General features: G+C 40.3%; 1 protein-coding gene across 4 annotated transcripts in view; it reads left to right on the forward strand.

Moving 5' to 3' along the window:
• Nucleotides 1-24,608, forward strand: part of zgc:172136 (uncharacterized protein LOC566376 homolog) — a 58,481-nt gene that overhangs the window by 21,462 nt on the left and 12,411 nt on the right. For all 4 annotated transcript variants that reach the window (XM_068045446.1, XM_068045443.1, XM_068045444.1 and 1 more), the window contains 8 exons: nt 4,814-5,029; nt 9,600-9,690; nt 13,313-13,392; nt 14,107-14,183; nt 14,989-15,175; nt 18,681-18,836; nt 23,263-23,328; nt 23,479-23,547. In XM_068045446.1, coding sequence (XP_067901547.1) covers nt 4,934-5,029; nt 9,600-9,690; nt 13,313-13,392; nt 14,107-14,183; nt 14,989-15,175; nt 18,681-18,836; nt 23,263-23,328; nt 23,479-23,547 — 822 coding nt within the window. In that variant the 5' untranslated portion in view covers nt 4,814-4,933. The remainder of the gene's footprint in view (nt 1-4,813; nt 5,030-9,599; nt 9,691-13,312; nt 13,393-14,106; nt 14,184-14,988; nt 15,176-18,680; nt 18,837-23,262; nt 23,329-23,478; nt 23,548-24,608) is intronic.

Below are 24,608 nucleotides of genomic sequence, written 5' to 3' on the forward strand. Positions count from 1 at the left end.
CTAATTCTAAAAAACTTGAGATTTGAGATACCCAGTGAATAGAATGGGCATTCCTGAAATTCTTGGTGAAAGACTTAAGGTTAGTCTGCTCAAAACTTGGCGGTAGGGGTTCTACAATTGACCTCTGTGCTCCTGGGCTAGGGAGCAGAAAAATTCTGTACAGTTTGTGCTCCTGATCTCTAACCAGTGATCCCCAATGGAAACTGGCCAATCAGGGTAGGCTAGGAATCAGCGGTGATGCCCCTCCCACAGTTGAATAGTTCTCCAATGATCAAATGCCAGTGTTTGCACATGAAATGTACACACTTGGGGCTGAATTTTCACCATTGAGGTGGGAAACAGGAACCTGGTTTGTTTTTAGGTCACAAACCTGCCTCTGGTGGGAAACTGATTAAAGTTAAGAATTTCACATAGGGAAACCCTTATATGGTATAAATACTGGTTTCCTGCCCACTTAACCAGTGGGGGCGGGAACAGAGTCTGGTGTTGGACTCATTTAGACTCCCACGACAACCATCACTGAGGCTGCTGGTTGTCCTGAGGGAGAGATCTGCAGTTTATACCAAAGCCTTCCACTGCACCATAGGAAAGCGAGATGTCACTGGGATCAGGGGGCCTGGCAGACCTGGATCTAATGCTGGAGGCCGTGAGGGAGAGGAGGGAGGTCCTCTTCTCAGTGGGTGACTGGGGGAGACCACCTTGTCATGCAGCAGGAGCACCTCTTTGTTCAGCGTCATCCCCCTTCTCTTACTCCTCCTCTTCCTCACACCTGCTCCTCCCCCAATGATGCCTGGGGCAGCCATGACCAGCTTCCTACTCCTTATCCGCCTCCCTTCAGCTGATCTGTTTCTAAGGCATGGGTAACCTGTGTGCCTGTTTAAAAATTTAAACTTCAAACCTTGACGAGCTCTTAATGAGCTTTTAAACAGACTTAATTGGAGAGCAAGATTACTGTCTTGCCCTCCAGCCTTGGTCATTATTGCTGGGAACGGTGTCTTGAAATTCACATGCTGCCCCAAAGCCAGTACTTTTGAGACCCACCTCAGCTCTTGACCTTGGGGGGTGGGGGGGGGCCCGATAATTCAGCCCTTGGGGTGAGGCAGCAGAAGGATGTTGACCTCCTATTGTAGCCCAAGTGCGAGTCAATGTTTCCAGCAGAAAAAAATTAAAGGAGAGAAATCTTTCTGAACTTAGCAAGGTGGAGCAGCAGATGAATTCAATGTTGGGAATATAGGAACAGGATTAGGCCATTCTGCCCCTTGAGCCTATTCTAGAAGGATAATAAACTTCAGTGGAAAATCTAGCCATGGATTTAATTTCTGCTAATGGATTCATTTGGTCATTTAGAACTAAATATCTACACTACAGATGCTCACTCTTGAAAAGTGCTGCTGTTTGGTCTGCCTGGAAGGTTTAATTTATTACAGGAGCAGAGAGGGGGATTTCTTGCATTATTTGATCATTTATAATTCTCCTGGATGGATGTTGTCCCAGTAAATTTTCTTTATTTTCCATGTGTGTGCGTGTTAATGTTACTGTGGGTCTAACCAAAGGTGTGGGAGCATCAACTGTGATCAAAGAATTAGGAAGAGCATACTGACTGTAGCTAATCTTTAGCTGTTAATCCTATTGGTTCTGTTGGAGCTGTCTGATCGCCTTTATCATTGTGAAGTGATTAATATTCCTTTTGTCCCTCAGCCATTTACTGTTATTTCTGGGCTACAATCCCTCTTGAATTATATCTGTTTTATTTACTGTGGGATGTTGTTGCTTACGGTGAGTACCTGAGCAGGTGTGGGTTTAAACTCTGAAAAAAGGATGGCCATGTTTGGACTTGCTGGCTTTTTCTGCTTTCTAAAAATTCTTGTTTTGTTTTTTCTTTTCCTTTTAAAAAAAAAAAAAATATTTTTTAATTGCTTGAACAAAACAACTCAGCAAGCGGCTTACTGAAACCTAAATCCAGATTTGTCCTGTTGAAAAGTAGGATGAGATCCCATCTGTTTTTTTTTCAACCAGTCTGGTTTTTTTGGGTGGGGGTAGTCATAGGGTTATTATTTGAAATGCTGACTTTTGTGAACAATAGCATATGCGCAAGTGGAATAGGGGTTGATGGTGCATCTGCAAATGTAAAACTGGTTCATGTAGCACTTATGAACAGGCTTGTGTATGTGTGTATATCTGTATCTATGTGTGGATGTGTCTATCTGTATATCTGTGTGCATGCTTGATTGTTATTGGTCTTTGTTTTGTGCATGGTTGATCAGGCCGTTTTCAAATCTTCAGCTGGGTTTTGAATTGGCCAACAAATTCATGGTCTAGTGAAAAGGATTATTCTCTTTACAAGTTTCACTGGCAGGGGTGTTAACTTTCAGTAACTTTGTGTGTTAAAGCTTGGATTTTTCTTTTCCTTTTAAATTTCTTTGTAATTGCCTGACCTTTTATTTTTAGTTACTGTTTTTAAGGCCTGTTGAAAGAGCTGTCTATTGGCATCTGAATGTGACTTTTACCACTACCATGCCTTTTAAAGTTTTAAACCAGTTGAAACTATTCTTTCTAGCTCTTCCCACCCCACCTCCAAGTTACTGCTTTAAACATCCTAGGGGTGTCAATTCGCAAGAGTTAGCATGACTAGAGCAAGGGTCTATTTGTATGTTTTAAACTCAGTTAGGCAAAGCTTCTTGTGTTAATAACTTGAGCCTAGCATGAGGGGGATGATTTATTAGATACTAACTTCTCCAACATTATCCCTTGATGTCAGCACTTGTTCAAACACTAACATACAAGGGTCAATAGAAAATTAATCATCTTGTAAATTTATGTTGATGATCAGATTTTCTCTGAGAAATGAATATCCTCTACAACTTTTAAAACATGTACAAAGCTCTGCTTTAAAACGCCGGCCCACATGAATTGCGCCAAATAAAAACGTGCTATGAGAGTTATCAAGTAAATTGGGAAACTTGTGAAACTTTTCTCAATTTATAGACTGCTGGGAGTCATTGCATTTTGTGGGGAGAAAATGCATAGTCTGAATTTCTGGAGGCGATGTACACTTCCTGGGAGACAACAACCAGCATATGATTTGCAACAACTTGCATTTATATGATGCCTTTAACTTTGTTAAACTTCTCAAAGTACTTCACAGAAGTGTTATCTCTTTACATGGCTTTGTCAAGTTATTAGGGCAGGTGACCAACTTAAGGAACAACTTAAAGGAGGAGAGTGAGGCAGAGGTTTCGGAAAGAATTTCCAGAGTTTAGGGCGTAGGCAACTGAAGGCATGGCTGCCAATGGTTGTGTGATGGAAGTTGGGGATGCGCAGGAGACCAGAATTTGAGGAGTGCCAGACCAGGGCTATTGAAGGCCATCCTAGGAAATTATTCTCCTAAAAAAGACCCTTGCATAACAACTATGTTGAAAGCTTTGGGGGAAAAAAAGTTTTCAAAGCATCCACAATTAAATACTGAGCATAGAGATATAAATATTTCCAAAGATCACCTGACTTAGTGGACCCCTTATGGTCAATTTTACCTGTGGTGTAGTCTAAAACATGTGACAAATATCAACTATGCTACCACAAGCATGTATGTATGTAATATGTCCCATAGCATGTGGCAAATGCCATCAAACCCTCAATTTATTCAAATATACCATTGTGAGACACACACAGTGGAAGGTTATAGAGCTGTAGGAGGTTACAGAGATAAGGATGGGCCAGGTTATGGTGGGATTTGAACTCGAGAATGAGAATTTTAAAATCGAGGCATTGCTCAACCTAATGTTTAATTAGGACTGTAGTAACACAACTGATGTATATGTATAGTTTATATGGTAAATTGATTGCACAGTTACTGGATGGGTGGTAGTGGATTACAAGGCAATAATCTAGTCAACTGGTTGATAACATTGTAAATTACAAGTGGTTTGGTAATCTCAAATTTTATTTACTTGTCTTTTTGTATTTTTTTTAATACATGATTTGGATTTTTTTATTTTACTTTTCCCCATGTGAAAAATCCTTTATACTACAGCCTTGGCCTGGGCTCCTGCTTTTGTTGGCGAGAACACCGATTTTTTTCTTTGTTCATTGAGACCAAACCAGGCGAAGGGCCAAAGCCCACAGCATGGGGCAAACCAAGGTTGAGAAGATTTAAGTGGAATAGTGAATTTCTTAAAGGAAAACACAACTGTCAGAAGAAGAAAATACTGAGGAAGGTAAAGACATCAACATGAAAATCCTCTACTGTGTGTCACACAATGGCATGCTTGAATAAATTGGGGACTTGGTACTTGCCACCTGCTGGAAGACATGACGCATGCATGTGGTGGCACAGTTAATATTTGTCATGTGTGCTGGACTACACCACAGGTAAAACTGAACAGAAGGGGTCCACTAAGCCAGGCAATTATGGAAAATATTTACAGATCTAAATATTTAGAAACCTGCTCAATATCTCGTTGTGGGTGGATGTTTTTTTTAAAAACTTCTTTCAAAGCTGTTAACAGTGTTATCTGAGTGTTTTTATGGGAGAGAATAATTCTTTAGAATGTCCTTCAATAGCCATTGTCTATAGTCCTACAGTGGATAACATTTGTGCCAACATTGGAAATTTGACTTGAGTTGCCAGAATTCTCTTAAACTGGTCTCCGTCCCCTTCATTTTCTTTGGAGGTCAAAGATGCTTATGTTTGTGTGTAACACATGCACATCTGTGACCAAGATTCCTTCATTATGTATGCTTCTACGTGCCCACATCCCCACGCCCTAGTGCATTACATGCTTTGTTTACATTAATTAAACATGTCATTTGGCAGGGAAGATGAGGAGAGACTGGATGTGGTCGTACGTTCAGTGAAGACTGCGTCATAACTTGTGGAAGGCAGCACTGGACTGGACAGAGAAAAACTAAACTGAAATCTTCCCACAGTCCCATCATGAGCAAGCAGCTTTTCCAAAATAAAATGATGCCGGGCCAACGCATTGTTTCTGTACTTCTGCCAAACAAGGAACAACTTGAAGTTCTCATTGGAGTGAGTAGAAATTTCGTTGTGACTACAAAAGTTCGGACAAGAACTTCGTAATTATTGCAACTGGAGTATCAATTGATTTTATTATCTGTTGTGATTCCTTATGAGCTTCAGAATTGATACTTGACACAAATGAAAAGGTTAACTATGTGGATATGCCAGTTAGATACATCACTACGCCACTTGGTAATATCAAAGGGCATACCTATTATATAATGGGTTATAACATGCTGAGGTATTCCAGCCTCTCTCGACTGGCCACATTCTTAAGTTTTCAGCTTGCGTGCTATAATGCTCAGTCATTAGTGCAGCAATGAAACTACTCTACTTAAATGGCAGGATCAGCTTTATCAGTAAATGTAATCTGGTACAAGTCAAGCAAACACTCAACCTAAGATTTCCCCATTCTTGGCTCCTCCAATTTAAATTTTAAATTTTATACCTTTTATATTTTACATCGCTTTGATACTTTAACAATCTGAAATTACTACTTTGTTTTGTATTGATGAATACTTTTTGAAATGATCTATCAGTAACAATAATCCTACTTGAAATGTCAAGTAGCATTTTCCGTAAAACCAGCCTTCGGCAGTTTGCAGAAACTATAGTGTGATGTGAACAGGAATGGGAGATACCTGGGAAAAGGTACTTGCCAACATTTTCTATTGTAGAACAATTTATGCTGTTGGGAAGCACCTAAAGATTGAAAAAGGGATAAAATGGAAAGAACAGCAACCTTAATCAATGCAGGCTAAAGTAAGCTTTCTTCTTCCTGTTCCTGTGTCGCTCCTCTGATCCCACAGAGGCTGTGTTGGACAGGCAACTTTGTCCTTTTGGGTGATGCTGTCTCTCCTCCCCCACCCATGGAAAACAGTAAATAATTTGGTACAATACAGTTAGGCTCCTTAACTGCTGGACCCAAGGCCGACAGCTGTACTTCCAGTAGTATAGATAAGATTACAGCAAGAGGCAGCAACCAAAATAATGCAGTTTTGTTTCTTCTATGTTTACATTTCACTGAATATTCACTTTGAAAGTTGACTAACCCTTAAGATTATTGTCATTAGTTGAAGACTAATGCTTGGTTTTTATTGGAGTGGTTGGGTACTGCAGTCTTTTGCTCTCTTTTTCTCCCCTTACCTTCTATCCTCTCCTTCTGGTGGCGCCGTATGTTGCGGTACAGTTTTACAGGTGCTGGCAGCTCTCTGCTACTTTGCCCAAGTGACTGTTCTGTGAATCTTGACGGTGAGTATTGGAAGGCTAGTCAGCAGTGGGTGGCAAGAATCGGAGCCGAAATCAATCCTGTCTGCACCTATAAATCCCATGTGTGCATCATGCAGGGATTGTGGATCAGGAGCAGGAACTCTAGCCAGTTTTTCTTTTCTTCCTCTACCTCCTGCTGCAGCCTAGGGGAAATTGTAATAACTTCCCTGGCCATTGCTTCTGCAAACCACATCATATCTTCACTTAACCAGTGGGAGCTCAAGGTTTATATTAAAATGTATGTCATTCTTGGGTTAAACAATAATTTTAATCTCTCAAGCCGTCTCGTCAAACGTTTCATTGACTGCAGTCTAAATGGATAATATCAACAATGATCAATGATTTGTACTTTTTCCCTTCAACTTACTTCCCCTCCATTCATGTTGAGGTATAGTCCAACAGCGATAGACTGCAGCCTCTTCACCACTCGGAATCATTCTTCTTTGGTGAAACAAGATGGTGAGTGGTCGCAGGCTATTCAAAAATGAAAGACATAACAGATGAGCCCAATCCTATCCTCATCAGATGTCTGCATGTTCTGTCAGGAGTCACTGGCTAGCAATCAGGAGTGCGAGCCCAGGCTTAAAATGTTGTCCCTCATAGGGCAGGCACACTAAGGCCTATTGCAGCTTCCTGGCATCTGGATCGCTGAGCATTTTTTTAAAAGGATAATGCTCTGGATTTTTATGGAGATTTTTACAGTTTGCCCATAGTCATCATAAATAAATACATGTGTTTATATAGAGGCTTATATTGAAATAGCATGTCAAACTGCTTCACACAAATTATTTCTGAAGTACATTGACTGTAACGTAGCCAAAAACCTCAGAAAACAGTTGACGCTAAAACTATTGTGGCAACTTTCTCTTTGTATTAACCTATTGGAGGAGTTCGCTGGAAAATCTAATGTCACAGCTACATGCTGAGCATACGAGTTTGAGAGTTCTTCTGAAAATCTCAGCCTTGTGCTAAAAAGAGAAAGCTGAAGCAAAAGAACTTAAAAAAAAAAATTAAATGGAAATGCTTCATTTATGTAGTTAATGTGTAAATGACGGCTAATTGCAATCATAGCCAATCTTTTCCAAACGTGATTTTTTTTTTTGTCTGTATGGATCTACACCATCTGTATTTTCTGCAACAAGAACTTGTCCACCAGCATCTGAAAAGATGGATCAGCATTAACTGACTGGTGGGGTCCACCTGTAAAGTCACCCGGTCTTTTTCTTTCTGTTCTGATGCTGACTAATCTGCCATGGTATTTCCAGTATTCTCTCTCTATTCAAATTTTCAATATTTGCAGGATTTTTTTAATGTCTAGGAAGGGCTCTCCTCACAAGTTTGCAACTGTTATGGATTTATACTTAGTGTCCTGTTTCGTGTCAGTCTTGGATGGATTTACATCCAGTTTTTCTTCCTGCTCCAGACCAATAGTACAAGATGTATGTTCAAAGTTCCTTTAAAAGCTTGCATCTTGGTGCCTTGGGTACATAATAAACTCATTATTATGAGTTTAAAAGAATCAATATTGCTCATTCATATATTTTCAACCTAAATGTTTAGGAGCTCTGCAGTAATCTTGGAACATCTCTTTTCATGGAAAGAAAGACTTGGATTTTACATCCTTATGGATATCCCTAAGTTCATTTACAATCAATGAAGCACTTTTGAAGTATAATCACTGTTGTAGCGCAGTGTATGCCATCTTACAGGTGTGGTTACATTGTTCACTGCACATTTAACACATGAATGTGCTACGTAGCAATGAATGCACCTATATCCTGTTTGTGGAATAGTTTTTAAAATGTGTGGTCAGTTCTAGAGCATCAATGAACATTTCCCACATCCAGTTATAAATATTTGTAGGACTTCCACCAATGTATTTTTTATCACTGATAGCTTCATGTCGACAAGACTGCACAGTGTAAGAAAAGAATTGTTTTTGTGTTCAGGTTCAGGACTGTTATTACAGGGGACAGGAGGTCTTTTCATTTTGGACGTCCAATGCCAGCATCAAGAATCCCCACGACAAGTATAGCATGTGCCTCAGCTTCAAACCCGGAGCAGCAATGCCTACTGTATTGTTTTCCACATCAGCTATCCTATGAGATTGACAGTGCCAGATTAGGAGCAGATTTGTCCACTGGAGCCACTTCCACAAGGAGCTCATTGGAAACTGAATACTCACTTCACTTGGGTCCCTAGCTGCCAACAGACACAGGAACCCATTACCCTATAAGTCTAGGCTGGATTGAAATCCAGATCTCGGAGGCACTATTCCACTGCACAACCCAACTCCTAAATAAAATGACTTTAATTGACTGAAGTAGAACTAACAATCTCTCTGATTCAAGAACTGTTAAGTGTCTCTGGGACTTTCGACATTTGGTTGAAAATGTGCTACCTATGTGAATCTTTGGAATTCTCTGTTCCAGAGGGCTGTGGGTGTTTAGTCGATGTGTATATTCAAGACTCAGATTTTTGGGCATTAAGAGAATCTAGAGATAAAGGGATAGGGTGGGAAAGTGGCCTTGAGATAGAAGTTCAGCCATGATCTTAATGAATGGTGGAGTGGGCTCGAGGGACTGTATGGCCCATTCTGCTTCTATTTCTTTTATGCTATCTGGCTGCTGAAGAGCTGTGCCTTTAAGAGAAGAGGCTGCCAATGAATTCCTGCAGTTGAGACAGACATCTGTAAGTCTGAAGAGGTTTAAAGGGTGCAAATTATTTATAAAGGACCTTCAGCACCGATTGTGATGCCAGCTCCTGTCTGTTGGTTAGTAATTACTAAAGAATAATTCAAACAAAAAGCAAGATTCCTGCTGTCCCATTCTTCCCCATTATTCAGAACACTTTGCCAAATTGCTGCCCTTTTAGAAATGATATATTACACTTATTTCACAGAGGTTGCTCTCATACAAGAAAAACACTGGTCAAATTTAACTAATGTTGACCACCCAACACAGAAAACAGAGACCCCGGTGGTCACTTCGATTTGGGTGGTAACTCTTCCTCCCACTGAACCAAAAATAGACTTCCAGTAGCTTCTAAACTTTGAAGCTGCAAGATGGTTTAGGATTACCAGTGATGATTAGCAGTGTGCATTACTAATGTCAAATTGTCATCACTTCTGAATGTGGCAATTATTGTGTATTTCAAGTTGTTGAGCAATTACACTGCTTTAAGTTTCTTCAGTCACTGTGAGTACTTTCTAGTAGAGTGATATTCTGAGGTGGAAGCAAACTGACAAGGTTGCTTGTTTTCAAAAGATTTATGCTACATCTCTCTCGTTCTGACATATGTTTGTTTGTAGGTAAAAGCTACAGGTCAGGATCTCTACAATCAAGTTTGCGATGTGCTGAAGATAAGGGATGGTCACTTCTTTGGTCTGAGTGTGGTACAAAGTAAGCTGTCGTTCAATATATTTATATATATTCTTTGAGAGAAAATAAGATGACCTCCAGTGAATGGATTGGCCAAGAGATGATTCTTGCTAAACCCTCATTTGATTTTGATCATTTGTGTTAGCACGACATATTTATTTGCTTGTTTTGTCTGTAATTCTATGATTAGTGTAACCAATTACTTTTCTGAGGGGCTTTACTTATTAAAAAGGAAATCAAGTTCCAGTGCTCCCCCATTCAGGCTAACATAACTATAATATTATGTCTGAATTAATCAAGTACTTCTGACAAACGAGTGCTTGGTAGCCACACGACATTTCTAACATGTTGTATAAAGCTCTGGTTAGACTGCACCTAGAGTACTGAATTTAGTTCTGGGCACTGCACCTCAGGAAGAATATATTTGGGCGGGGAGGAGCAGATTCACCAGAATGATACCAGGTTTAGGTTTTAAGGACAGATTGCATAAAGTAGGCTTGTATTCCCTTGAGTATAGAAGGTTAAGGGGTTATCTAATTGAAGTGTTAAAACGATTAAAGGATTTGATCGTGTAGATAGAGAAACCTTTTACTCTGTTGGAGAGTCCAGAACAAGGGGCATAACCTTATAATTAGAGCTAGGCTGTTCAGTGGTGATGTCAGGAAGCACTTCTTCACATTAAGTCTAGACCCTCTCCTCCAGAAAGCTGATGAGGCTGGGGTCGGTTGAAGATTTCAAAACTGAGATTGATAGATTTTTGTTATGTTAGGGTACTGAGGGATTTGGAACCTTGGCAGGTAAATGGATCTAAGATCCTGATCATCCATGATCTAAGTAAATGGCAGATCAGGCTTGAAGGAATGAATAGACAATAGTGTTTCGATGTTCCCAGTTCTAAATCTAAAGCTTACATGATGTGATTCAGGGAAATGTACAATAAACTTTACCCCTTTTTCTTGGATCTCGTTATTAGGGTGTATAGCTCCATAAGCATCTGTCTCCTTTAAGTACATTGTTCAACTAGCCATTCCGCATGCGTAAGCCTATTTGCAATTGATTGTTGGGACATTGCAGCCAATCCAGATCTTGTCTTCTCCAATATCCACTCACGCATCTTCAGCAGGGATCAGTCTTGTACAATAAACAGCAGCAGGAACTCTGGCTATTTTTTATAATCCTCCCTGACTCACAAGTACTGAGTCCTATTCTGACATTGTTACTCCCTCCCCAGTCAAGATCTGTTACTCAGGGATTGAACTTGGGATCTGTCTTGGCTGTAGGATTTAGCTACTCACTGCCTTAATCAGAAAGAGAGCTATAATCAAACTGCCTCTTTTGGTTATGCAGTATTCTTGGGGAGGGGAGAAAAACTCTGTAGAGAAAGAAAAAGAAAGGGACAACATTTTAAATACAGAACCTCATTGCATTAAGGAAGTGGAGTTAGAAAAGTACTGTGACTATTGTGACTTTCTATCAGAATGTACTTAATGACTGCAGTTTCAATGTTACAGAATCTGCAATTTAAAGCTATTAAAAGTTTGCAGCATTTAAAAGCTAAACAATTAAATAGCCATTATGAAAACAAGTTATTTTCATCCATGTAACAACTCCCCACAAGCATGAAGCCCAGTGATATGTTCATTAAGTCTGGAATGTAGATGGCATTCCTTTAGTCAGGGGGAGATGAATAGAGTCATGGATTATGTTGCTTTAAGACAGAGTGTTTGTTTTAACCTTTTTTTATTTTTAGTTGTCTGCCTTCTCCTAAATGTGATAACTCTTTGTAGGGTATGGCTCCATAAGCCATGACATCCTTTCAGTATCCCAACCAAGAGGCCATCCTTTATGTAAGAGCCTAAGCGTTTGATCACAGGGCCATCGTAGCCAAGCCTAAACCCAACCTTGTGGTGACCTGTTTTATCTTCAGAGCAAGGGTCACTAGATGATGATTAGGACCAGGCACGGTGGCCGATTTTTTTTTTTCCCCTCTCTTCCGTTCTCTAACTCCAGCATAATGAGGCTCATTCCAGCATCCTCTATTGCCTTAAGTCAGATCACCTAACTTGGTGCAAACTAGGAATCAAACCTGGGGCCTTTCTTGTTTTCATGGATCAGATGCTTTAATAAATTTGAACTTTGCATTAATGGCAGAGCAAATTGAAGTTTGGTGCTTTTTTCTTGTTCAATATTACTAGAAAGTGAAAGCTTCATGATCAATTAATGGGGACTTGCCTGCTCAAATTGGTTGGCCTTTCTCAGCGAGTTTTAGTCAAAAGGAGAGTTGTAGTCTAATTTGAAGAGATGCAATTTGTTGAAAAATTCTGTGCTTGGATCACCGATTTTGTATTATTTACATGAGTTAATGTAGTCAAAATTAAAATTGTTAATTGTGCAAAATCTTGCTGTTTTAACGACGCTTATTGAATGACTTGTTACACAACTTGTGATCAATGCATAGAATAGTTAAAAGCTAGCTAATTAGGAACTGTTACGATTGGATTGATCAATTTTCAGTGTGATAGTGGAATCTGGAATTCTGGATAATAGGAAGTGAATGGGAAAGGTTTTGGTATTCTGATTGGAAGTATACTTTGTATATTTCTCAGTGTTTTCCCATGAAACGTGCTTTCCAATTCTGACTGTTTTATTGAAATATTTATGAATCGACCTCCGGCTATAGGAAAACCAACTGAAAGCCCAGTGTCATCAGGAAGATTATGCTTGAAGAAACTCCTGTTGACGGATGGTGCTCAACGCCAGTAAACAAGAGGAGGGTGTAGTGCGAAATATTCTGGCAGGGAAGCCTTTTGCAAGGCCAGGATTGCAATTAGCTAGACAGTCACTGCGAAAACAACAGATGAAAAATGAGACGAGTGCATGTCTGTAGAGGTGCTACAGGATTATTTTATTCAATCTGTGAAACAGCCGATGTGGTTAACGGCTAATACTGTATGCATTCTTTGGTAAGAGGAGGATTTAGGATTCGGTGATTTATAAAATCAGTAGAACCGAGTATGCAAAAAGGAGAGTGACAGGAAAAATTTTTTTTTCTTTTTAAAATTTTAAAAGTTTTTTTTACTGTTAATTGGTGAATCTACAATCGAAATTAAGTATTTAAGGAAATGTTGCTGGGCTTAGTCAAAAGTGACTAAGCGTAATGAAAATTGATATGATTAAGTAAGGATGTCAAGAACGGAATAAGCAGAAGGCATTCAAAAGACTCAAGGAACCTAGTCTTCAGGAGGATTGAGTGAAGGTTAAGCGATGGCAGGTTTTTAAAAAAGCTTATAAACCACATTTGAATGCGGAGCACATCTTGAGTAACAGTGAAGGGGTTTTCTTTCTTCCCCCTATTGCCTTTAGCAGTATACAGTTCCATCGGTGCCATTGACCCTTTTGCTATCTTAGCCGAGTAGCTCATTCATCACGTACGAGCCAGACCAAGAAAATTCAGTTGCAGGAGGCATTACAGCTGAGCATGATCCTATCCTTTTATCAAGCATTTTGGAAAGTCTGATATTCACGAAGTGTTCTCTGTTTCTTGTTTACAATGCAATGTTGTCACATACCAGGTTGGGCTGGGCTGCCGTTCTCATAGCCGCTCTCACAGTAGGTAACTGAAGTGTTATTTTCATATTTTTAGATAATGAACACATTTTCATAGACTTGGAGCAGAAGCTCACTAAATATTTTCCCAAGGAATGGAAGAAAGAAATTATCAAAGTAAGTTTTATTTATTTATTTATTACTTGGTACATCTGCAGCAACTGTAACCTTTTTGAATCTTTTGGATTGCCTAGTTTGAGTTCCTGCATATTATAGAATGACAAAACTGTGGATTCTGTGTGGGCTTTTTTTTTTTGCAACTTAAAATAATTTGTACTAAAACAGTGTTGCTAGCACCTTTTTTATTTATTTGAGAAATTGTGCGGCATAGTAGGTTAGATCCTGATCTTTTATATCTGGAACCTGTGTGATTGAGATGAAAATCTACTCTGTCTGCTGTTGGGCTGTAAAGGTCTTAAGTGGAATGAATTTGGGCAGTCTCGGTCCAGTTTTAAAACTTACCTCTTCAACAGCCTTTGACTGCCTTCCATAGTTGTTGTCCTACTGCTGTTGAGGCTTGACCTCCAAAATATGATTGTGCCTTGTGATGTTTTGTTAATGTTAAAAGTGCTATATAAATGAAATTTGTAGCTGTGGTGTGGATAGTGTAACTGAGAAGGTTACTTCAAATCAGGAATGTAGAACTAGAGAATATAAACTAAAGTCAGCGGCGAGCATAGTTGGGTGGTTGTGTAAAACAGGCTTCCGACCCGAACCTGCCCCATTCCCACCAGGTGGGTTAGGTTAAAATTGGGGCTTTAATCTTGTTAGAAATGTATGCCTATGTTCTAATGATGCTGCCCCTTCTTTCCCCTTTTCTTTTTTTAACAGAACAATGAGAGGTTTGGGGCTCCGTTCGTCGTTTGTTTAAGAGTGCAGTACTATGTTGAAAATGGAAAAGTGATCAGGTACAGAGTTCCTGTTTAGTAGTTGACTTCAAAAATATTTAAACTAGGATAATTAAACTATTCAGTAACCATCTTCATAGAATACTTTCCATGGGTCAGATTTTGCACATGAAAAGATTAAATCATTCAGCGATTTTTTTTCTTAAATTTTTAAAAATGAAAATGAGAGAGACTAGTAGTAATCATATATCTGGTTGTGTAGTTAGGCATACTAGACAGCTGCTGCTGCATGTGGTGGGTAGATAAGGAAGGGGGGTGGTGGTTGAAATTCTTGTAATACAAGTCTGACTGATTTTATAGAATTTTCCCCAACTTATTGGCCACTTTTTATCATTTTCCTCTTTGAAGGTGCTACTTGTCTGTTAAGGTACAGATCTGCAGGTAACTGTTGCCTTTCACTTCCTGCAAGTGCTTGCCTTTTCAGGTACAAACAATGACTTTTGGGAAACAGACAGCCAAGCTTGATCCTCATCTGATGTCCAATTTAGGCATTTTCCAGCAAGTTTGGGGGTTGTTGGATAGGAATAAAGAAATATTCCTGACTTTTATCCCCCCACCCCATCAATCTACATTCTCACAAGTCCTTGGCCCCCTGTCACTGATCCAACTGGGGTCAGTTTTCACAAAGCAGCATAGTCTGGGCATCATTTCTGAGACCTTCCTGGTCTGTGTGGCTCAACACACAGAGTTCATGATCCAGGTTACAATTCCATGTTTAAAACAATATCCTTAGAATGCATGTTAATTAATCAATAGCTGTTTAATTCATTGCCTAACTCTTGTAAAATTCTTCATATTCCTGCAGTGACAAGAAGGCAAGACACTTCTATTATTGCCAACTAAAAGAGCAAGTTTTAAGCTCACGGTGCACAAGCAAAGAGGAAGTCTATTTTTTGCTTACATCATATGCTTTGCAGGCTGACTTAGGGAACTACAAAAAGAACGTGCATGTTGGAAAATATTTTGAGCCGCAGAATTATTTCCCTCAATGGGTAAGAATAACATAATTTATTTTGATTGCTTAAAGTAATTTTATTATTTCAGGTTTTGTATGTGCAGTTGCAAGACTTTTAACAATATGATAGATATAAAAAAAAGCATTGGAGATACAGTTGTTGGGCATTTTTTCCCTCAAGGTTTCAAGGTAAACTGGATGTTTGCACAGTCAGCATTTGGAACATCATTAATGCAGGATTATATTGCATATCCAACACAATAAGTAAAAATCTAATAGCTAGGATTATATTATAAATACACAATGGACCAGTAGCTTATATGAAACAAACAGTAGCATCAATTACTCCATATCTATAAGCTATTACTTGCTGATGTTTGTTCAGTTTATACACTGTTTCAAACCATATGTATATATGAATATAGACCACCAAGCGTAGTCATCGAGGGAACTGAGCTAAATGCCGTCAAGCAATTTACTTATTTGGGGAGTGCCATCTCATTTGATGCCACCATAGACGAGGAAGTGGACATTTGGCTTTCAAAAGCAAACGGAACAGTCGGCAGACTGTACAAACATGTGGACAACCACAGCCTCAGAGCACAGACCAAACTCCGTGTACAAACCCTTACTCCTCACCACCTTTTCTGTATGGTGCTGAGTCATGGGTCCTACACCACTGTCATGTACACCTTCCAGAGTGCTTCAATCAACGCTGCCTCCGCAGCACCCTCAAGATCCGTTGGTAGGACCACATCGCAAACATTGAAGTCCTAGAAATCGCCAACATCACCAGCATCGAGGCCATCCTCCTGCAAAGCCAACTGCATTGAGTGCGTCACGTTGCCCAGATGGACGACAGTCGTCTGCCCAAGATCGTGTTGTATGGAGAGCTGATCACGGGTAAAAGGAACAGAGGGGCCCCATGCAAAGAAGTCCCTCTCTGTGTGCCACATCGACTATTGTCAGTGGGAAGCGCAGGCCATAGATCGTGATGCCTGGAGATGCTACGTCAGGAGGGCTACAGACACCTTTGAGACTGAGCGAAGAGCCAGCATGAAAGAGAAAAGGAGGAGAAGGATAGATCCAATTGCCCCCCCAGCAGCGACTACACCTTCACTTGTACTCGCTGTGGGAGAATTTGCCGGTCATGGATAGGCCTGACTAGCCACCAGCGGGCCAGCGACCGTTGACTACAACCTTTCCAAAATCTTCATCCGCGAAGAAAATGCCAAGAGACAGTTTCAAGCCATATGTTTTTTGTTCCCCTGAAATTCCTCAATCAGGTTTCCCTTTTTTGTTCCATTAATCTTGTTTTGAAGATCATAGCCCAAGTACACAAACTATGTATTATTCAGATCAAGTCCAAGAACTAAGCTGTGTCTGGCACAAAGATGTGTTTTTAGTTCAGAATTAAGTTTTAGCTTCTACCAATACACCACTTATAATTACACAGAATAACAAAACGTACAGCACAGAGACAGCCCGTTCGGCCCAATCTGTCTTGTTTACTCTCTATTTGAGACTCCTTCCATCCTTCCTCATCTAATTCTGTCAGCATAACTCTCTATTCCCTTCTCCCTCATATATGCTTATCTAGCTTCCCCTTAAATGTATCTATACTATTTGCCTGCACTACATCCCTGTGGTAGCAAGTTCCAAATTCTCACCATTCTCACTAGGTAAGAAAGTTTTTTTTTTTCTGAATTTGCTATTTGATTTCTTGGTTGCTGCCCTCTAGTTTTGCTGTTCCCCACAAGTGGAAATACACTGTCTATCTGCTCCATCATAAGCTTTCATAACTTTAAAGACCTCAATTAGGTCAATTGATCTAATCTTGCATAACACCACATTTTTTTTAATACTACGTTAGCAGTTAGAAAATTCTGATTCATTTCTGTTTGCATGGCATGCAGGATGAGAATCTGTCCTACTCACTGATGCAATCAGGTAATGGATTTAAATTAAATGAAGCTGCTCTTGAACAAGACTCTAATAAATACTTTATTTCACTTCACTGTGTATTCTACAATCATGAACACAACAGATGTTTCACTCATTTGAGGCCTCAAACTAGAACCATAACACATTTTAAATCTTTTCCGAATCAGGACAGGTGACAAATCCCTTTGTAATTCACCATGTTACATATTGCTATACTATCTGTAAAGAATTAGGAACTAATGGTTAGGTGTAAGTGTTCCAGAGAGCTACATTCACGGCTGCACTGGAGAGTCATGTGACATGTAACACTACACCAGTCCATATCAAGCAGCATGAAGCTGAATGAATAAACAAAGAGCTCCTGCATTTCTAAGTCCGAAGTGTGATTATTTCTAACTTATGGGAACCAGAAAACAACCAGGAGACAGAACACACCACCTCAAAAGATTGTATTCTGTCAGGCTTTTTCAATAAATCTGCACCTGCTAAAATTAAAACTCTGTTGAACTTCGTATTTTTTCCTGCAACATTCTCAAAGTTTTGCCTCAGCAACATTTTGTCCAAGAAATTTTACAATCAGTAAAGGGACACTTGTTCCGCTTCATATCATAGTCATGTTCCCACTACCCCTCCTCACACTGGCCCAAATAAAAGTCACTGCTCCTCTCCCACTTTAGCCTCGTCCAGTGTTCTTCCTGTTGCTACTGCTTCCAGGCATTTGCTACAGAAATTAGTCCAGCTGTGCTTCGGGCTGTTCCTGGCCCCATTCCAAAAATCGTTCTTCTACCTCATGAAATATCAGTCCGCTTCTCCCTAACTTCCCATCCTGTGAAGGCCAGAGCAGGCACGGACTTACAAAGGCTGGGTTAGCTGAGGCCGTTGGTGGGGTTGGGTAGGTTTCAGGATGGGTGGTGTCCATTATGTGCTATGTGCATGCAGTTCTGTTTTGGTTAGTCACCAGGCCAGGCTCCTGATCACTGACCCACTGCAACATTGTTAAAGTATGCACCAACACTCAGCAGCCATTGGTCTAAAGGGAAAGAAATAAAAACGTATTTAAGGTAAAATGATTTATGTAATGCTTTTAACACCTACTAGTGTTAGACCTTTAAATGGCAGAATTTCTTCCTGGTTGTGTTAGCTCAAAATGTTCTTTCTAAATTTGGAAGGACAAAATCTATAATTGCACTGCTGAAGAAAATTATAGCTTAACGTTTTGGTTGCATTTTGCCTTCCACTGGCTGAAATACTGTCTGTGAGGGAAAGTAATAGTAATTATGGTAGTACCAGAATGGGTTAGATGGGCTGCACACCATTATTTTTGTTCCATACATTCTTATGTTTTTAACTCTTGCAAGTAAACATTTAAAACCAGTCATTTAAAAAAAAATGCAAATAACAACTATTCTATTTCATGTGCTTAACTCTGTGTGACCAAGAGCAGTAGTTTTGATCTGTAGGAGTGCTGCTGTGGAGATGGAGCACAGCAGAGTTGGCAATGAAAGACAACAAATGTGTTTTCTAGCCCGTGTGACTAAAATTATGGTGTTAAGAGCTTTAACTAAAAAGTGGATTAATGTTTGCTCTGTTGTACACAGGTAATTAACAAAAGGGGCTGTGATTACATTTTGAAGCATGTTCCAGAAATGCACAGAGAGCAGCGTGGCCTGCCTCCTAAAGAGGGGCTGCTGAGGTTTATTAAAGAGGCTTGCCTTTTGGAGGACGTGCCTGTTCATTATTACAGACTCCAGAAAGTAAGGAACATATTTTCTTTCCTTTCCTCCTTATTATTTCATATGTGTGCTGCTAGTTTTAAAAGAAAACTTGCTTTCCTGTTGACTTGGCTGGCAGTCATGCAGTTTGATAGATGTTTTGTCACCTTGATGGTGAATGTAGTCTAAAGAGGTTTCTTTCATTGTAGGTTATTTCTTCAACTTCTTTTTGGTGTACTGGTGTTGTGTGCGTGTGTATGCATGTGCAACACTGGTTCCAGTATAATATGACTGGGAATGGTACATTGTGAGCCAGGGACAATTAAGTTTGTGAAGCAGCACTGGATACCTGAAAAGGTTAAATAGCTGCTTGTAATGCTTGCATGATGCCATAGTAGATGACTTGGCCAATGATAACTGTACACTAAATAACCTCTTGCAGACAGAGGTACAGTTATGTAATGATTATGTTTCTGGAACTATTGATCCAGAGAATGAGTTGAAATTCCACCACGGCGGTATGAAAACTTGAATGAAGTTTAAAAAATAAATAAATCTGGAAATAAAAAGCATGTATAAATAAAAATGACCATATTGGATTGTCAAAAAGAAAACAACTGGCTCACTACTGTCACTTAGATAAGGAAACTTGCCATCCTTACCTGGTCTGGTTTATATTTCGCACCAATATGAACTGGCCTAGCTAGTCAATCAGTTGTATCAACCAGCGTAAAGCATAAAAAAAGGGTGGACCACTCAACTGTAGTGTAGGTAGGTGGTAGGGAATATGGGATTACTGTAGGGTTAGTATAAATGGGTGGTTGTTGGTCGGCACAGACTCGGTGGGCCGAAGGGCCTGTTTCAGTGCTGTATCTCTAAATAAATAAATGTGCACAACTCAAAGGCACACAAACCCATTGAATCCTACAAAGTCATTCTCAATAACATTTGGGGATTGCTGCCAAAGTTGGGAGAGCTGTCTCTCAAGCAACATTGTGACGTAGGCACACTCACAAAATTGTACCTATAAGCCAACATCACAGACTCCTCTGTTAATACCATTTAGCATGTCTTGTCTCCTTGGTAGGACAGACCCACCAGAGTTGGGGCCACTGTGGTATACCGTTGAGAGCAGAGACCCTGAGGATCCTCAACATTAACTCAAGACCCCAAAACATCTCATGGCTTCAGGTCAAACACAGGCAAGGAAATGTCCTGCTGATTACCACCTATTGCCCTCCCTTAGATGATAAAATAGTATACTTCCATGTCGAACACCACTGGAGAAAGCACTAAGGGTAGAAAGGACACTCCTCATCAATCTGTCTGTTGCAACGCATCTATCTTTGACAGCACTGGTAGGCTTGACGACTGCACGCTCCTTGTGGAGACCAAATTCCATCTTAATACTGAGTACATTCTCCATTGTGTTGTGTGGCACTACCGTTGTGCAAAGCAGGATAGATTAAGAACTGATCTAGAAGCTCAAAATTGGGCATCCATGAGGCACTGTGAGTTAGAGATTTTTGATCTGAAGGGTGTCAAGGGTTTGGGGTGGGGAGGTTGGTGATGCGGGTTGGTGGTATGCAGGAAAGTGGAGTTAAGGCCAAAATCAGATCAGCATATTTGGCTACAATATTCTCAGTCCCTTCATCTAAGTCATTAATATAGAATGTAAATAGTCGAGGTCCCAGCACTGATTCCTGAGCACTCCACTAGTTACAGTTTGCCAACTGAAAATGCCCAATTAATCATCCTCCCTGCAGTCCCTACTCTTGTCCACACAAGCTGCAAGAACCTCAAACCTGTTGGACAAGTGCAAGGGCTAAAGCTCCTCTCCTCATACCTGCCTCACTCATAGTCACACCCTCTCATAGGGTCACCAGATCGTTAATACTCTTTTGATAATGCATAAGATAGACTCACATCCAAGTTGAAAGTTAGGTAGGAACTCAAGTTGTGAGGAAGATGCAAAGTATCTGCAAAGAGATATAGATAAGTGAGCGGGCAAAAATTTAGCAGCTGGAGTATAATGTGGGAAACTGTGAGGTTATCCACTTTGGCAGCAAGAATCGAAAAATTGAATATTTACATGGAAAGAGACTGCAGAATGCTACAGTACAGAGGGATCTGGGTGTTCTTGTACATGAATCACAAAAAGTTAGCATGCAGGTACAGCAAGTAATTAGGAAGCCAAATGGAATGTTGGCATTTATTGCAAGGGGGGTTGAGTATAAAAGTTGGGAAGTCTTGTTACAGCTGTACAGATTTGCCAACCTGAAAATGCCCCATTTATTGCAACTCTGTTTCCTGTTAGTTAGCCAATCCTCTATCCATGCTAATATATTGCCCCCAACACCATGAGGTCTTGTCTAATAACCTTTTACAACCAAAGTATCCACTATCTCTGCAGCCACTTTTTTTAAGAGCCTAGGATGCAAGCCATCAGGTCCAGGGGATTTGTTAGCCTTTAGCCCCATTAGGTTTCCTTGTACTTTTTCTCTAGTGATTGTTTTAAGGGCATTGGGGACACTGTATTCCATACAGTTTCGGCCTCCTTACTTAGGGAGGGATATACTTGCATTGGAAGCGGTTCAAAGAAGGTTCACTAGGCTGATTCCTGGTATGAAAGGGTTGTCTTCTGAGGAAAGGTTCAGCAGGTTGGGCCTAAACTCAATGGAGTTTAGAAGAATGAGAGATAATCTTATTGAAACATATAAAATTCCGAAGGGGCTTGACTGGGTAGATGTGAGAAGATGTTTCCCCTTGTGGGGGAATCTAGAACTAGGAGGCACAGTTTCAAAATAAGGGATCTTCCTTTTAAGATGAAGATGAGGAGGAATTTCTCCTGAGGATCGTTAATCGTTGGAATTCTCTTCCCCAGCGACCAGTGGAGGCTGGGTCATTGAATATATTGGAGCCTGAATTAGATTTTTGATCTAAAAGGGTGCCAAGGGTTTGGGTGGGGGCAGGCAGGAAAGTGGAGTTAAGGCCACAATCAGATCAGCCATGAACTTATTGAATGGTGGAGCAGGCTCGATGGGTCGAATTGCCGACTCCTGGTCCGATTTCTTATGATCTTATGGTGCAACAGAGTTAATTTAAACTTTCATATTTAGCCTTTTATTTAAAACAATTGACCTATTTGGATCACAGATGAATCCATTTTATTTCTTGCATGTGAATCCTAATTCTGTACCAGAGTCAAGCAGATTTGCAGTAGTATGGGATAAAGGCCTGCTCAGATCTGCAAATGAAACCCAACCCGAGCCTGACAGAACCACATCCGACCCGAGCCTGACCCGGCTCGAGCCCTTTCATTTTTTTTCCCGCCCCCGACCCGACCACTGGAATAAAGTTAATTATATTAAAGAGATTGTGCTCTACCTTGGATGGAATCGCTCACTGCAGACTAGTGCAGAGTGTTTCCCGACTTGACGTCCTGGCTGTCACTGTGTCTGACCCAGAAAAGCGACCCGACCCGAACCCGACACATGTCGTCGGGTTTGGGTCAGGTAGCCATGCTCTAGTATGGGATCTTTAACTGGTGCCTAGGATTCTTCCCACACGTTTCCAGTTAACCCTGCAAGTCAACCTAATGATTATGATGGATCTAGATGGACAAGTAGATAGAATCTTACTGGTATTCTGTGTCAGTGAGCTATATGGTTTTAGCTGGTTAAACTTCAGTACATGTACACACTTGGGTATATCTAAGCCTCACTGTTGCCAACTTGCAACTAGTTAAGTAGGGTGTTCCCTATGGCAGCAGCTTGGTTTAAGGACTTGAGCGTGATGGTGGGACTTCCTTTTTTGTCATAAAACCCTGTGTGCTACGTGATCAGGTTGTTCTGCTTGTGTGTGCACAAGTTGACGTTTAGCTGTTGAAATGTTTTTTAATCAACTGTGCAGAAGTTCAATCCAAAATTTGCATTGGTAGTCAGCAATCTACAATAATAACAACAAACTTGCATGTGCTGCTTATGTAGTAAAACGTCCCAAAGCCTTTCACAGGAGCATTATCAAACAAAATTTGACACCAAGCCACATGAGGTATCAGGGCAGATGACCAAAAACTTAGTCAAAGAAGCAGATTTGCAAGAGCATCTTAAAAGTGAAAGAGAAGTGGAGAGATGGAAAGGTTTATGGAGGGAATTCCAGAGTTTAGAGCCGCCAAAGATGGAGCAATTAAAATCAGGGATGCACAAGAGGTCAGAATGTGAGGATATTTCGGAGGGTTGTAGCAATGGAGATTAGAAAGATAGGGACAGGCGAGGCCATGGAGTGATTTGAAAACCAGGATGAGAATTTTTAAATTGAGGCATTACTTAACCAGGAGCCGATGTAGGTCAGCGAGGGGTGATGGGTGAATGGGCTTGGTACGAGTTAAAACATGGGCAGCAGAGTTCTGGATAACCTCATTGACACCGTTTTGCCTTGCATATGCTAACAATATATTCTGTTGCAGGACAAGAAGGAAGAGCGTCCTTCGGTGGTGCTTGGGCTCACTTTGAAAGGCATGCATATTTATCAGGTACAGATAAGAATGTGACTGTAAAAAATGTAGTGTTAATTTAATGCTTGCAAGGTGACTGTATTCAGCTGCATCTAGAATTCCTACATTATGCACTTTGTATTTTTGGTGCAACTAATTGTCAAGCCTATTCACTTTCTGTTTTTACAGGAGTCTCACAATGTCCGACAGTTGCTGTATGACTTTCCATGGTCAAATGTTGGCAAGCTTACTTTCCTGGTAAGTGGAGAAATGCTGTGCTGCCAGTGTTGGAATCTTGTAATAGTTTTAAATCTACTCTTATTCTTTAGACAGCAAAACACCATTTCAGAGGTTTCCCTCATTGTCCAGTTAAAATTTGTTTCAAAAGCCTAAATGCTGTTCACTTTTCAAAGAACCTCTGGCCTGATTGTGTTTTTTCTTGCCCTCCGGTAAGATCGTGCTGTCCATTCGATTTTTCATTTTTTTTAATGCAGTTTAAGATTGCTTTTGGTACCCAATGGTGTATTTTTTTCACTCCTCTGTAAATTGCCATGGAACATTCTCTTAAGAGCTGTATAAAAACTAAATTTTTTTATTACTGAACTTGGCTTCAGTGGCTGAGATCAGCCTTTATAATCCGATGAACTGTATCAATTATACATACATAACAACAACTTATATTTATACAACTCTTTTAATGTAGTAAAATGTCCAAAGTTACTTCACAGGAGCAGTGTCGAAGCAAATCTTACAATGAGCCACATGAGATATTAGGGCAGATGTACAGCTTGATTAAAGAGGTAGGTTTTAGGGATCTTCTTAAAGTAGGAAAGAGAGGAGGAGAGTTTTAGGGAGGGAATTCAAGAGCTTAGGGTCTTGGTGCATAAAGGAAAGGCTGCCATTGGTACAGGGATGCTGAAGAGGGCAGAATTGGAGGAGTGCTGAAATCTCGGAGGAATGGAGGGTGGAGGAGATTAGAGATGGGGAGGGCTGTGGCCATGGATGGATTTGAAAACGAGGATGAGAATTTTAAAATCAAGGTGTTGCTTAATTGGAAGCCAATGTAGGTCAATGAGTACAGGGATGATAGGTGAACGGGACTTGGTGTAAGTTAGCTTACAGGCAGCAGAGTTTAGGATGACCTCAAATTCAAAGGGTAGAATATGGGAGGCCAGCCAGGTGTGCATTAGAATAGGCAAGTCCAGAGGTAACAAAAGCATGGATGAGGATTTCAGCAGCATATGAGCTGAAGATATAACCCTATCTTATATCCCAAATTTTAAAAACATGCAATGTAGCTTAAGACCTGTATCACGCAC

Source organism: Heterodontus francisci, chromosome 13 (assembly GCF_036365525.1).
Source record: "Heterodontus francisci isolate sHetFra1 chromosome 13, sHetFra1.hap1, whole genome shotgun sequence".
Classification (NCBI taxonomy): domain Eukaryota; kingdom Metazoa; phylum Chordata; class Chondrichthyes; order Heterodontiformes; family Heterodontidae; genus Heterodontus; species Heterodontus francisci.